This window comes from Perognathus longimembris, chromosome 4 (genome assembly GCF_023159225.1).
Source record: "Perognathus longimembris pacificus isolate PPM17 chromosome 4, ASM2315922v1, whole genome shotgun sequence".
In the NCBI taxonomy this organism is placed as follows: Eukaryota; Metazoa; Chordata; class Mammalia; order Rodentia; family Heteromyidae; genus Perognathus; species Perognathus longimembris.
The window spans coordinates 12,128,948-12,142,207 of record NC_063164.1 but is presented as its reverse complement, the minus strand read 5'-3'; the positions used below and the strand labels follow the sequence as shown (position 1 = coordinate 12,142,207).

At 47.3% G+C, this 13,260-nt stretch overlaps 2 protein-coding genes across 2 annotated transcripts in view; one reads left to right on the top strand and one right to left on the bottom strand.

The window, feature by feature from the left end:
* Sgpp2 (sphingosine-1-phosphate phosphatase 2) overlaps positions 1 to 3,298 on the top strand; it is an 80,722-nt gene extending 77,424 nt beyond the window's left edge. The window contains exon 5 of the mRNA XM_048344668.1: positions 2,495 to 3,298. Within this exon, the coding sequence (XP_048200625.1) occupies positions 2,495 to 3,040 (546 nt within the window). The 3' untranslated portion in view covers positions 3,041 to 3,298. The remainder of the gene's footprint in view (positions 1 to 2,494) is intronic.
* A 9,511-nt stretch (positions 3,299 to 12,809) lies between these two features.
* Positions 12,810 to 13,260, bottom strand: part of Farsb (phenylalanyl-tRNA synthetase subunit beta) — a 61,732-nt gene continuing 61,281 nt past the window's right edge. Inside the window, exon 17 of the mRNA XM_048344667.1 lies at positions 12,810 to 13,067. Coding sequence (XP_048200624.1) covers positions 12,916 to 13,067 — 152 coding nt within the window. The 3' untranslated portion in view covers positions 12,810 to 12,915. The remainder of the gene's footprint in view (positions 13,068 to 13,260) is intronic.

Genomic DNA, 13,260 nt, shown 5'->3' with positions numbered 1-13,260 from the left:
GCAAAGCCAACCTGTGCCCATTACTGCTCCAGGGGCCTGGTGCTTGATGCTAATGCTCAGCCACGCTCCATCCGGTGACTCCACAATGCTTGACACCAACACAGAGCCCACACGAGGTGCTGTGGCTACAGCTATAAGGATTCTGCCAGAGGGCTCTCAACCAAAGTGCTTTAGAGCTGTCCCTTCCGTTCAGGCAAAGTGCCCCTGCTAGTCTCCCTGAGTCCCTTTGTGTTCACACGGAATGGTGGAGGCACCTGTTAGCATCTTCTCTCCCCTGTGAAAGGGGGGAGGCTTGCTCAAGGCATTGAGTTCATGATGGCTGGCTTTCTTCTTCACTTCAGGGCAGAGCACTCCTATCTGTCAACCCCAACGACGTGGGAGGCAGAGGTCAGAAGAGGCCCAGGTTCCAAGTCAAGCTAGGAAACAGTTTGCAAGATGCCGTCCCAACAAACAAGCTGGGTGTGGTGGCCCCTGTCTGTCACCCCAGTTACACAGGAGGCATTGGTGGGAAGATCAAAGCCGGTGGCCACTGGAGGCAGTGGCTCAAGGCCCCTCCCTCCCCCTCTCCACACAGAAAGAAGCACAATTAGGATGACAGCTTGGCTCCGCGGGAGAGCACCTGACCAGCAAACATGAGGCCCTGAGTTCAAACCCCAGCAGTGGGGTGTGTGTGTGTGTGTGTGTGTGTGTGTGTGTGTGCGCCGCTGTAGTCTCCCCAACCATCCAAGCGTACCTGTATGTACTCAAGTGAAAAATCTACCTGGCCATCTCCTAGCTGCCAATGAAAATAGCACCTTGGGAGCACCGTGTGGCCCCTCGCCTTCTTCTCTCAGCCGCCTAGAATCCATGGCGAGGACCTACCGCAGGCAGACACAGCGCCCCGCCCTGCTCGGAGCATGGCCTGTGTCCAGTCCAGTGTCTTGGAATTAAGACAACCCTGTAGTGGCTAATTTGCCACCCCACCTTCCAGCCACGATCGACAGGATCAGATTGCTGGGGCACAGAATCAATAAATGTGTAATTATATTAAAAAAAAAACCCGTACCCCCAAATGAAGTGTGCATCATTTTGCATAACACATGATCCTCCTGCCTTAGTCTCCCAGGTGTGGAGAATACAGGTGTGCCCCGCTCTGCCCGGCAGTTTATAATGGCCATCACAGCTGTAGCAGCCCTGTCTCTTCGCCGTCCTGGGTAGCGACACGCAACGCGGGGGGGTCGAGGCAGCACCAGAGCGGTTCTCTATCAACATGTTTTTCTCTTTCAGAGAGTGCCATAGAGACATATAAAACATTCGCTCGGAGCTTGGCTTTTTCCATTTAGCCTACTTCCTGGAGATTTCCTCCAGTCTGTTACCTGCAACAGTAGTTCTCTGCTTTTCATGGCTGAGAAGCCTTCCATGTCTGTGCGGACCCAGCCTGGTGACCCATTCACCCACTCCATGAAACTGGGATGGCTTCCAGTTTAGTGGGGGGTGGGTGGGATTATCAATCTACTTCTGCAAACGTGTATGTCACACTGCCTATAACCATGAAACATGGGTATGCCAATTTCTCCTCAGCATCTCTTAATGTTCATATCTTATTAAGAGTCAACAGAGAGATGTTTTCAGATATTTGAGAGACAGATGAAAAGCTAGTGTTATATTCTCCTTTCTGTAACTTGTCCATTTCCTTTGTCCATTCTGGAGGTGGTGGTCTGTGATTTTGATTTCCGGGAGGAAGGGGCCAAACGTGGGTTTGGAGAGCTAGCTGATAGGCCATCCAGCTGGAAATGCTTAGCGTTCCACTTTAAAATGCAGGATTGAGGCTGTGGTCGAGCAGCTCAAGGGGTGAGATGCCTGTCTGGCTAGTGCAAGGCCCTGAGTTCAAACCCCAGTACCACCAAGAGAAAAGCAGTGCAAGATTAAAAGCAGGGGTGCCTTGCTAATGTGTTATGACCTAGCCATACACAGACAAAGACACAGACACACACACACACACACACACACACACACACACACACGTTTAAGGAATCATGCCCAAGTATACATAGCATTTACATGTAGCTCATGGAACTACAAATCTGTTTTTCTTCTCATGCTTTTCAGGGATTCCAAGATTGTTACAATGCATAGAAGTTATTTCTAGGTATCTTTCAGAGAGGAAAGGAGAGGAGGAGTGGGGAAGGAGAGGAGAAGGGAGAAGAAAAGAGATATTAAAGAAAAACAAGATTGAAGCCCTTCAGGAAGAAATGGAGAATATATTCTAAAACATAGTGGGGGAAAAACCTGGAAAAAAATCTATGGGGCAAATCTATGGGGCAAATGGTTTGTGTGTGCATTTACTCATCTTCAAAGCTTTATAGTATTCACTTTTCATTGAACATACGCTGTGAACTAAAGCAATACTAAACTAGCATTTCTGATATCCAATCCAGCGTGTTTGGCTTGGCATGCTTGACCGTGAGTACAAGGAAGCGTTCACACCTCTCTCCATTCTGCTCTCTCCCGGCAGGATGTATTGGGCGGTGTCTTGATCACCGCCCTGCTCATCGTCCTCACCTACCCTGCCTGGACCCTCATCGACCGCCTGGACTCCGCCAGCCCCCTTCTCCCTGTGTGCGCCATCATCGTGCCCTTCTTCCTGTGCTACAATTACCCCAAGACGGATTACTACAGCCCGACCAGGGCAGACACCACCACCATAGTGGCTGCCGGGGCTGGGGTCACTGTAGGCTTCTGGATCAACCATTTCTTCCAGCTCATGTCCCAACCTGCCAAACCTGTCATTCAGAACATCCCACCACTGACCACCGATATGATCGTTTTGGGTCTGACCAAATTTACGGTGGGGATCGTCCTGATCCTCCTGGTTCGTCAATTTGTACAAAATCTCTCTCTGCAAGTGTTATACTCGTGGTTCAGGGTGGTGGCCAGGAACAAGGAGGCCCGGCGGAGACTGGAGATTGAAGTGCCTTACAAGTTTGTCACCTACACCTCCGTTGGCATCTGTGCCACAACCTTTGTGCCAATGCTGCACAGGGTTTTGGGACTCCCCTGAACCACTCTGCTGGTCATGAGAGCCAATAGTATAACTGGGAAGATGTTGGGCAGGTCATCTTGACAACTCATATTTCTTAAAAAAAAATCTTAAATCATATCCTTGCTTTGCTGATACAGATACTGCTGTGAATCTAACGGTGATTAGTCTGTAGGAATTATGCTACAATGGCACTGGGGCTGGAACCTCAAGAAAGTTCTTTAAGAACATGCCTGCCCTCTCTATTACATGGACTTATTGAATCTCGTTCTGGGTAGCAGCCATTGGGCCTGGCTGAAGGAAGATCACAGCGTTGCTGGGCTCTGGGTAATGCAAGGGCAGAACATTTCTTTTCAACCAATGCTTTGCCTAGAAGAAGTGTCATTTCCAAAATGGGAGAAAGGATAGTGCTTCATGTAAAACTGCCTTCCTTCCCTGGAGGGACTTGCCAGGCCCATGGAGGGGGGGGGCGGGGTGGAGTGTTGTACAGGCAGGGCCTGCAGTCCAGGGAAGACTCCTAACGTCCTTCAGGCACTCACAGTGACAGGGAGCTGGGCGGCCATGTTTGAGCCTTCCGCAGGACCCACAGAATGATAGTTAGGGCCATCTCCTCACAGGTAGATACGTGGGCGGGACATGCTGACACCCCTACTCCCTCCTGCCTGGATCTTCACAGCCTTCTACCCTTTGGGCTTTTGCACAAACTCAGGAGGCCCTGGCTCCTGCCCATGAACGTTGGGGGATCTGCCCAGAGGGGCCTATGCCTCCCTAACATGGCCCGATCCTGACAAAGGCCTCCTGACACACTTGCTTTTCTCAGTTACTTTCTAGAATTCTATTACTCGCCTGCTAGATACCATCTGTGGTATGCTTGTGGTCTCCCCACTTCTGATCTCTGGGAAAATGTTACCTCTTGGGGAAAACATGCCAAGCAAAAACAAACAATACCTACTAAACCTAGGACTGAGCTGGGCACTGTTGGCTCACACCTATAATCTTTGCTACTCAAGAGGCTGAGATTTGAGGATCACATTTCAAAGCCAGCCCAGGGAGGAAAGTCTGTGAGACTTAGCTCTAATTAACCATCAAGGGGAAAAAAAAAAAAAAGCCAGAAATGGAGCTGTGGCTCACGTGGGTAGATTGCTAACCCTTGAGCAAAAGGAAGGCCAGGGAAGAACCAAGGCCCTGTGTTCAAGCCCCAGGACCAACACAAAAACAAAACCCTAGGACCGTCCCAAGTCTAAACTTGGGAAGGAGATAATTACACAAATACCACAGTTCCCTGACAGGGGATCCTCTTCCGCTGTTCAGGATAAGGAATGGGTTCCAACAAGTTGGTGAAAGGTTAGAAGAAAGACAGGGTTCATGGAGTATGGTTTGAAGAATGGCCCCGAAAGCACCAAAGCCATGTTGCACGCTGGTAGGCCTTCACCACAACCTGCACACATTGAACACTGCAAAAGCTCAGGCCTCCGTATCCAGCACGAGAGCCTTAGGGTTCCTGTGGCTCAGGGCCTGGCTGTTGGGGTTTTCTTTAGTATTTGGCTCAGTGCTTCAGTTTCTGACGAATAATTCTTATCAAAACATCCCAGTCTTTTACTTAAGAGTCTTCTCATATTTATTAGCGTTCAAAGGCAGGGATGGAAATGGCCCACCATGGACTGGTGGGTGTTTGCGGCCCCATGGACTGGGTGCGAGGAGACCTAGCTTGATGATCTTCCCAGCTCTTCGGGACAGTGGCTGCTTGTTGAAAAGGCCCCATCCTCCACTGTCCCCCGAGCTGCCAAACTGGATAATATTTACACAAAATCCTTTTAGTCAAATTGTCTGAAGCCACGTGACTAAAGATTGAGCTTTCCCCGCTTGTATCTTTGGGAAAAAAAAGAGGGGGGCTGTGGAAAAATGTTTATAGCTGGCCCTGCTAAAGTCCACCTGTGGGCAAGGCCTCCGCAGCACGGGTACACTTACAGCTACGTTGAGCTAATATGGAGTGAGGATGAATATATTAGCCACCCTGCATTAGAGAATCACCCAAGGACTTGTCCTGACCCTTTTACCAGAGTCTCTAAGAAGAGCAACCAGACACTAAGTGTTTATTCCTAAGTCCAAGCTTGACTTGGCATTCTCCCATGCAGTGGCACAGAATCAGGTAGACACTGGTTAGAGAAAGTCATTAACTCTATTCACATTCTACCTTTCCAAGCTGTCACTCCCCACAAAATATACTCTATGCCCAATTCTCACAACACACACACACACACACACACACACACACACTGAACACTTTCAGAGCTTGCCCTGGGTCTCAAGACATCTGGATTCTCTCTCTGGAGAAAGGCTGCCCCCTGCTGGCCTGTCCTTAGCGCAGAAGATTATAAACTGCCCTCGCGCCCCCCACCCCCCCCCCCCCGCCCCCAATGTGACCATGGAAAGCTTTACAACCTGGCTAACCCGGAAGCCAGGGCCCTCAGGATTACTGGCTGTTTCCCAGCCTTGTCTCCATTCTGCCCTCAACCTGCTACTACTGCTCAGGGCTAGGATAGTTCCCCTGTAGCCTTCATTCTGCCCAGCTATCACTTCATGCTAGACTTTCTCAAGCCTGCACCATCACAGAAAATACAGGAAGAAAGAACAGGGGTGGGATCTGAACTGCAGGTCCTTAGATGGGAGTGTCCTAAGTTGCCAGGCACCAGGCGCAGTGGGCTCAGTGGAAGGACCTAGAGATGCTCGGTAGACAGCCCAGCATCCAGTGCGGGCCACACCCTCCAGCTTTCTTTGTTGGAAGTGTTAAGCTGTCTTGCTTATGTACTGTATGTAAACATATTCTTTTTAAAAGACAATCTTTTTTGTTGGACTGTGACTTCTAATTAAATGCTTTAAAATCGAGTGTTCTATTATCCTGGACTTGTTTTGTTTTTTTCATAACCTAGGTCTTTTTCTCTGGATCCACTGGATTAGAGTCGAAAGGTACAGAAAATTCAAAGTCAAGGGGCCAGGTGTCAGTATCTCACGCCTGTAATCCTAGCTACTCAGGGGTCTGAGATCTGAGGGTGAAAGGTGGCAGCCACCCTAGGCAGGAAAGTCCATGAGCATCTTATTTCCAATGAACTACCAAAAAGCCACAAGTAGAGTTGTGGCTCAAATGAAAGAGCTAAGGGATAGGTGCCCAGTCCCTAAGTTCAAGCCCCAGTACCAGCACTATAAATAAACAAATAATTCAGTGATGAGTTACATGACCCAGTTGCTCCCATGATTCAGTGGGCGTCACAGAGACCACTGGCATGCTAGAGTCCCTTCCAACCCCTTGACACTGAAGAGTATGTGGAGATCCGCATAGATGGTGCTAAAGCTTAAATGCTACCATTGCTGCTAATGCAGACAACAGGTTTCCACAGATGAGTTCACTGTCTTCTAAAGAGAACAAACAGTCCTCTAGTTCAAGTTCACATCGCTGCCTTTAGGCATTCCCTTTTGAAATAATACAAGAAGTTAGCGTGTGCTTCATCCACATGTGCTATGCGCCACCGGGATGGAAGGCTCCCCCTTCCTTGTCCTGTGCAGTTTTCCCATGGCCATAATGTCTCCCAGCACAGAGAAAGACAGGACAGCGCAGGGTGACAGACAGGGCTTGCCAAGGGTGGGATGGGGAATAGGAACAAGATGCTACTCCATGGCTAAGGAATAGCTAGTCAACTTCCCCAAACCCCTAGCACATAACAAGGGAAAACCAGAACTCTTGTCACTGTAGACTGTGGCTAAGGAAGAGACATCAAGAAGTCCCTTCATCGGGCTGGGGATATGGCCTAGTGGTAAGAGTGCTTGCCTCGTATACATGAGGCCCTGGGTTCAATTCCCCAGCACCACATATACCGAAAATGGCCAGAAGTGGCGCTGTGGCTCAAGTGGCAGAGTGCTAGCCTTGAGCAGAAAGAAGCCAGGGACAGTGCTCAGGCCCTGAGTCCAAGCCCCAGGACTAGCAAAAAAAAAAAAAAATGTCCCTTCATCAACCTCATCTGAATATGTAACACTCTGCCTTGGGCATCTTCAATTTCTGCAATATTCAAACAGCTCCCGTGCCTTATTTCCAAGTTCTACTTGGGTAAATGGCCAGCAGTTGGGACTTCGTCTGGTTCTTCGTGTCCACTGCATTTCCTGGTCTCTTAATTGCTTGTAGTCCTGAGAAACTTCATTCAATATCTTACCCTATTCTGGGCACCAGTGGCTCACTCCTATAGTCCTAGATACTTCGGGAGGTGGAGATTGGGAGTACTTCAGTTCAAGGCTAACCTTGGAAAGTAGGAAGAACTTCCCAAGACCCAATCCCAACCAAATACCTAGCTGGTCACCTGCGACCCCAGCAATGACAGATCACACTCCAGGCCAACATGAGCAAAAAATGAGGCAGGATCTCAGAAATAAGGTCTGGAGCTAGCTCATTCTTGGCTACTCAAGAGTCTGACATCCTGAGAATGATGGTTCAATTCCATCTCCAAAAGAACTAGTGTAAAATGCCAAGCTGGAGGCAGTGCCAGCAAAGCAAGTACACTGAGCAAGTTTGAGTTCAAATCCAAGTACTACCAGAAACAAAAAAGGTCTGGAATAAAAGGGATTGGATGTGTGTCTCAAGTAGAGTATCTGCCTATCTAGGGAAAACCCCTGAATTCATATCCCAATAACACACACACACACACACACACACACACACACACACACACACACACACATACACACACCCCTTTTTACCCCAACTCTGGTTCTCCAAGGATTCCTAAGTGTCTGAGTCTCTTTCTAATGACTCTTGAGGGCAGTGCCTTGGTTTTTAACCCAGGACCAAGCAGAAGAGCAGTATACACTTACCTTATTTTAAACAGTGTCTGCCTCAAAACTGCGTTAAAACTTTAAGATGCTGTTTAAAACTCACTGGCTGAGCGCTGGTAGCTCACACCTATAATCCTAGCTACTCAGGAGGCTGAAATCTGAGGGTTGTCATTTGGAGCTAGCCCAGGCAGGAAAGAGACATTTATCTATAATTCACCACTAAAATGCCAAAAGTGGACCTGTGTGTGGATCAAGTGGTAGAGTGCTAGCCTTGGGCAAAAAAGGTCAGAGACTGTGCCCAGGCCCCGGAGCTCAAGCCCCAGCACCAGCACTAAAAAAATCCCCACAATCCAATTCATATGGTAATTCTTCATTTCTATAAACATACGGCTTTAATAAATTACTCTAGGCACATCCGTTGTTTTCCTAACGTGGGGCACACCTGTAGTACAGACTCAAATATTTACAGATGTACACTGAGTATGAGAGTTGAATGTGGGCCACGAATAGAATGCTACATTCTTAAAACCATGGCCACATGAGACAAGGGAGCTATATGAAGCCAGAAATTCTTCTTCCTTTTCCACGCCTGTCTATATGGCATGCAAAAACAAACAAGAAAAGCAGGAATGGAGCTGGGGAGTTCCGGCTGGAACCGTCTTCAGCGGACACGCTCAACACATCTGCTAACCTTGCTTTTCCCCCCTTGCTCTGGCATCAGGAAGCATGGGTGAGAGTCCTTTCACCGTAGGTGTTCAGGTCAGTAACTTCCAATATACACAGTACCAGCTCCAGTCTCTGAGACTGGGGCACAGTGGCCATCGGCCTGGTGCTGGCTCAATGCCCCTGCCTGCAAGGATGGCATGAGGCGCTCCCAAGAGCCAGGGGGAGGAGCAAGGCCCCCCCAGGCTTCCAGTATCCCTGTCACATGGGAACCAGATGGGCGGTGCCATGAGGGGGGCAAATTATGCACAGCACACTAAACAACAGACCACTTGAGCCATTTTCGTTAGAGACTGATAAAAAGACGTTCAAGTACCTTGACGTTCCAAGGGTTTCCATTATGGCTCCAGCCCAGGGCTTCTGTCTCATGACAGGTATGCATGTGCTCTCTACAAGTCCCACGGACGCAGGTCATCCACCTGAACTGATCTTCCTACAGCACAGTTTACGGGGTGCCTCTGTCTGGTTTCTCTTGCATCATCTGCCTTGGTGATATCCAAAGTGTTGCTTGTTTAAATGTCCTGCTTCAGGCCCACCGCTGAGAGCTCTAGTTAATCCCCACATCTCTCAGTGGGCTTTTATTCCTTATCTGCTCACCACCAAATTAGGACACTTAATCAGGCTTGCATCGGCCACAATTGGTTTCTTGTTGGCCCTAAGGTGTTAATTCCAGGGGCCAGGCATATTTCAATTTCTTATCTTTGATATCCAAAGGGCACGCTTTGTGTGGCTGGAGGTATGGCCCAGTGGTGAAGTGTTTGCCGAGCAAGGCCAAGCCAAGTTCAAATAGTAGTACCGTGACCACCAAAATGGGGGAGAAGGGCACATTTTCTGCACATCTCACTTTCCTGTACTAGAGGCTGGCCTTGCATGCTTCCTGATAAGCCCTCCAATGCCAGGGCTGCAAAGCTCTCGGCCTTGCCAGTGCCCAGCACAGCGGGGCTCTTTCAAGTTTCCCACTGCAGAAGGATGCCACGTTCCAGGCTTCCTTCAACAAAAGCCACCAAGGCCAAACCTTATGGGATAATAATGCAGACCTGACACATATTCTTACCACACTGAGCATGGGACACGGGGAGGAAAAGCACGGGGTTTTGGCCAGATATAGTTCGAGTAAGCCTTTTGCTGAAGATAGCTATTTATACGACATTTTGTGTGTGCACAAGGTAGCAAGGCTTTAAGGAAGCAAGTTGTCTCGCGTCTCTGCCCGAAGGCCCTATCCTGTTGATGTCAGATGACGTCATCTACTTTCAAAGGCGAGAAAGGAGTGGAGGGGAGAAAGGGGGGCTCCTCGTTCTGTAGCATAGTATCCACTGTAACGTATTCAAGATATGTAATGTAGGATGCCAAAGTTTGCATTGTTTACCATTACAAATTAAACTGTGACTCTAAACAAATGGAAAGAAACCATTAAAAACAAAAAACTAAGTAAAGGCCTCATCTCCAGGGACCATCACATTGGTTTATAGCACATAGATGATTTTGGAAAGACAGTCAGTCCTTAACAATATTCAAGACCCTTGTAAACATAATTAAAGTAGAAGTGAATTTGATCAGATGGGTCAAGTGCTCTAATCACTAAGAGGTCCTATTTTGCCTGAAGGTAGTTGTGTCCCTTTTAGATTGAAGAGCCAAAGTCAATATCCACACCTTAAGGGTTGTTGATGTTTATACATCACAAACACAGAGGCTAGCTTGAGAAGCTAGATTCTGAGCCACGTCCGGTCATTCCTGAGCCTGAGCAGTGGCTAGGCTGGCTGATTTCTAGTTAGGACACTCCTGCCTAAAATGCTAGTAGTCAACTCAACATGCTTTAAATTCAAAACACATCCTCTGAGCTGGTAACTCCTACATGGAGGAATATAAGCTACTTTACAGACATTTTAGTGGGTATGCAGTAATTTAATATGATGGTTTTTATCTCTCTAATGACTAATGATGTCGAGTAGCTTTTTGTTGGTTTATTAGCCATTATATATCTTCTTGGAGGAAATGTCTGTTAGGTATTTCTGTTCAATTTTTAAAAAACTTTTTATCCATTTTTAAAAAATGAGGATGTTCATCTTATCAATCGGTATGCTAGCTATAAATCCTCTGACATGTAACATTTTGAAAGAAACTTCATTTTAACACTTTTATGAGGAGCTGGGCACTGATGGTTCACAGCTGTAATCCTAGCTACTCAGGAGGTTGAAATCCAAAAATCACTGTACAAAGCCAACCCTGGGCAGGAAATTTATTGAGATTCTTATCTCTAACTATCAAAAAAGCTGGAAGTAGAGCTGTGTCAAGTGGTAGAGCACTAGACTTGAACAGAAAAGTTCAGAGACAGTGCCCAGGCCCCTGAGTTCATGCCCCAGGTCCAGCACGCACAAGCACGTGCACACGCGTACACGCACAGACACGCGTACACACGTACATGTACAGACGTGCGCACACACGTGTGCGCATTATGAGGACCTACCATGGTGGTATGGCAGGAAGACGTCAAGTTTGAGGCCAGCCTTAGCTACTTAGCAAGACCCTATTTCAAAAACAAAAATGGACAAAACAAAATCCAGTAACAACAACAACAACAACACAACAAAAATCCCCAAACAAATAAAATGTAAGGACTGACTCACAGAATCTGGCAGAATTAGATGGGAGTCTATGAGATCAGCAATTTTAGAATGATAGACAATTATAGCTGGTTTTTTTTCTTAGTAGGCTCTTCGGCAAAAGCTGCATGAACATAATTCTTGTTCCACTGTCTTTTAGGTATCTACACTGGGACTTTAAATCTTTATATTTCATTTATCTTACCATCTCAACAGTAACTGGGAATTTCAAATCTTAGGCACTGTTTTCTTAGTGTGAGTGTTTCTAGCTCTTGCTGAGGTTTTTCACTCGACGTGTGTGTGTGTGTGTGTGTGTGTGTGTGTGTGTGTGTGTGTGTGTGTGTTTCAAGTACTGGGGCTTGAATTCAGGACCTTGAGGTTTTGTTGAGGTTATACACTTGAGACTGGCACTCTGTCACTTAACAGCTCCACTTCTGTCATTTTACTGGCTAACTGGAGATCAGAGTCTAATGGACTTCCTGACTCAGGCTGGCTTTGTACAATGATCCTCAGCTCTCAGTCTCCTAAGCAACCTGTACCTAGGTCCAATTCCTCATTTTAGGAGATGGATTCTAGATGGAGGAAGAAAATGACAATGTGAGACAGGCAGAACTGACAGAAACTGAGCTTCTGGGAAAGAGAGCTCTCACACCTTTCTATAAAGCAAGACAGAAACTAGTTGCTTAATTTTATAACTAGTTATACCACATCTATTAGCCTCAGGCAAGATGTCCTTCATGCTTCCTAAGGTCACCCTGAGCTGTCAATCTTGTCCTCTCTAGGGCTTCTAGCAGAGCATATGCTCCACACTGCAGAGCAAAAAAACCTCCACACCTGGGAGAGTATTTTGACTATGTGTATTACACATTTTTCTCTCATGTTAAAGGTACTTCAAGAAAGGGCTGGTTGGGCATATGGCTCAAGTGGCTGAGCAGTTGCTATGCAAGTGGCCAGGTGCTGAGTTCAATTCCCAGCATTGTCAAAAACCAAGTGACTTAAAATGACTTCAAAAACTGTAAACGTCTGTCTGACCACTAACGATTCTTCACTTGGGGGAAGGGAGTGCCAGTTCTGGGTCTTAAATTTAGAGCATGGGTACTATCCCTTAGCTTTTTTTGTTGTTGTTGTTGTCCAAGGCTAGTATGCTAACACTCAAGCCACAGCTCCACTTCTGGCTTTTTTGTTTGTTTGTTTGTTTTAGCGATTAAATGGAGATAAGAATCTTACAGGTCCTGGTTGGGAAAAAAAAAAGTCTCACCAACTAAACTGGTAGGGCTGGCTTCAAACTACATGTAACCCTCAGAGCTCAGTCTCCTGAGTAGCTAGGATTACAAGCATGAGCCACCAGTGCCTGGCCATAATCGATTATTTTTTAAGGGTTACAGTTACGTAAGTCGGGTAATAAGAACATTTCTTTATGGGCAATGTTGCCCTTTCCCCACTCTCCACTATTGATTCTTTAAGGCTCTCTAAACCTTATTGTATTTTCCACTGTCAAACGTAAAGGGCAAAGGCCAACCTCTGGGTAATGTCAGACCCCTAGTTAATGCATTGGCGGTTGAGCTCTGGCTCCCAGGGCGGGCACAGGCCGTCAGCAGCTTTCCTGGGCCTTGCCCCCAGGCGCAGCACCGCACAGACACACACGTGAGCTGTCTTCACACGACCAGCACTTTTTACTTTATTAGACACTGAAGCACAAGTGGCCACTCCCCACGGAGCAGTACTACGCCAGAAGCACACCGCGGAGTCCCATCTTCACAAGAACGGCTCGATGTTGATTTCCAGCGAGGAGCAGGGCATGGTGAGCTCGAATCTGGTAATAACATCGGGATGAAGGACCCCAAGCTTCCCCACACTGCAGCCCCTGGCAAAGACCTCAGCACAGCGCCCAGGGAAGAACGCGGGGCCTGAAACACACAAAAACAATCACTGCTTCTTCTGGCAAAACAATAGCAACAGACAGCTAACACAAGTAACACTGATGAAGATGCACTGTACTCATAAGCAGTTGTGTTGAATTAAACTCCCTTTGTTTAACTACTAAAAGATTATGAAACATTTTTAATTAGAAATAAGTTTTTAAAAAAAACCCAGAAGCCT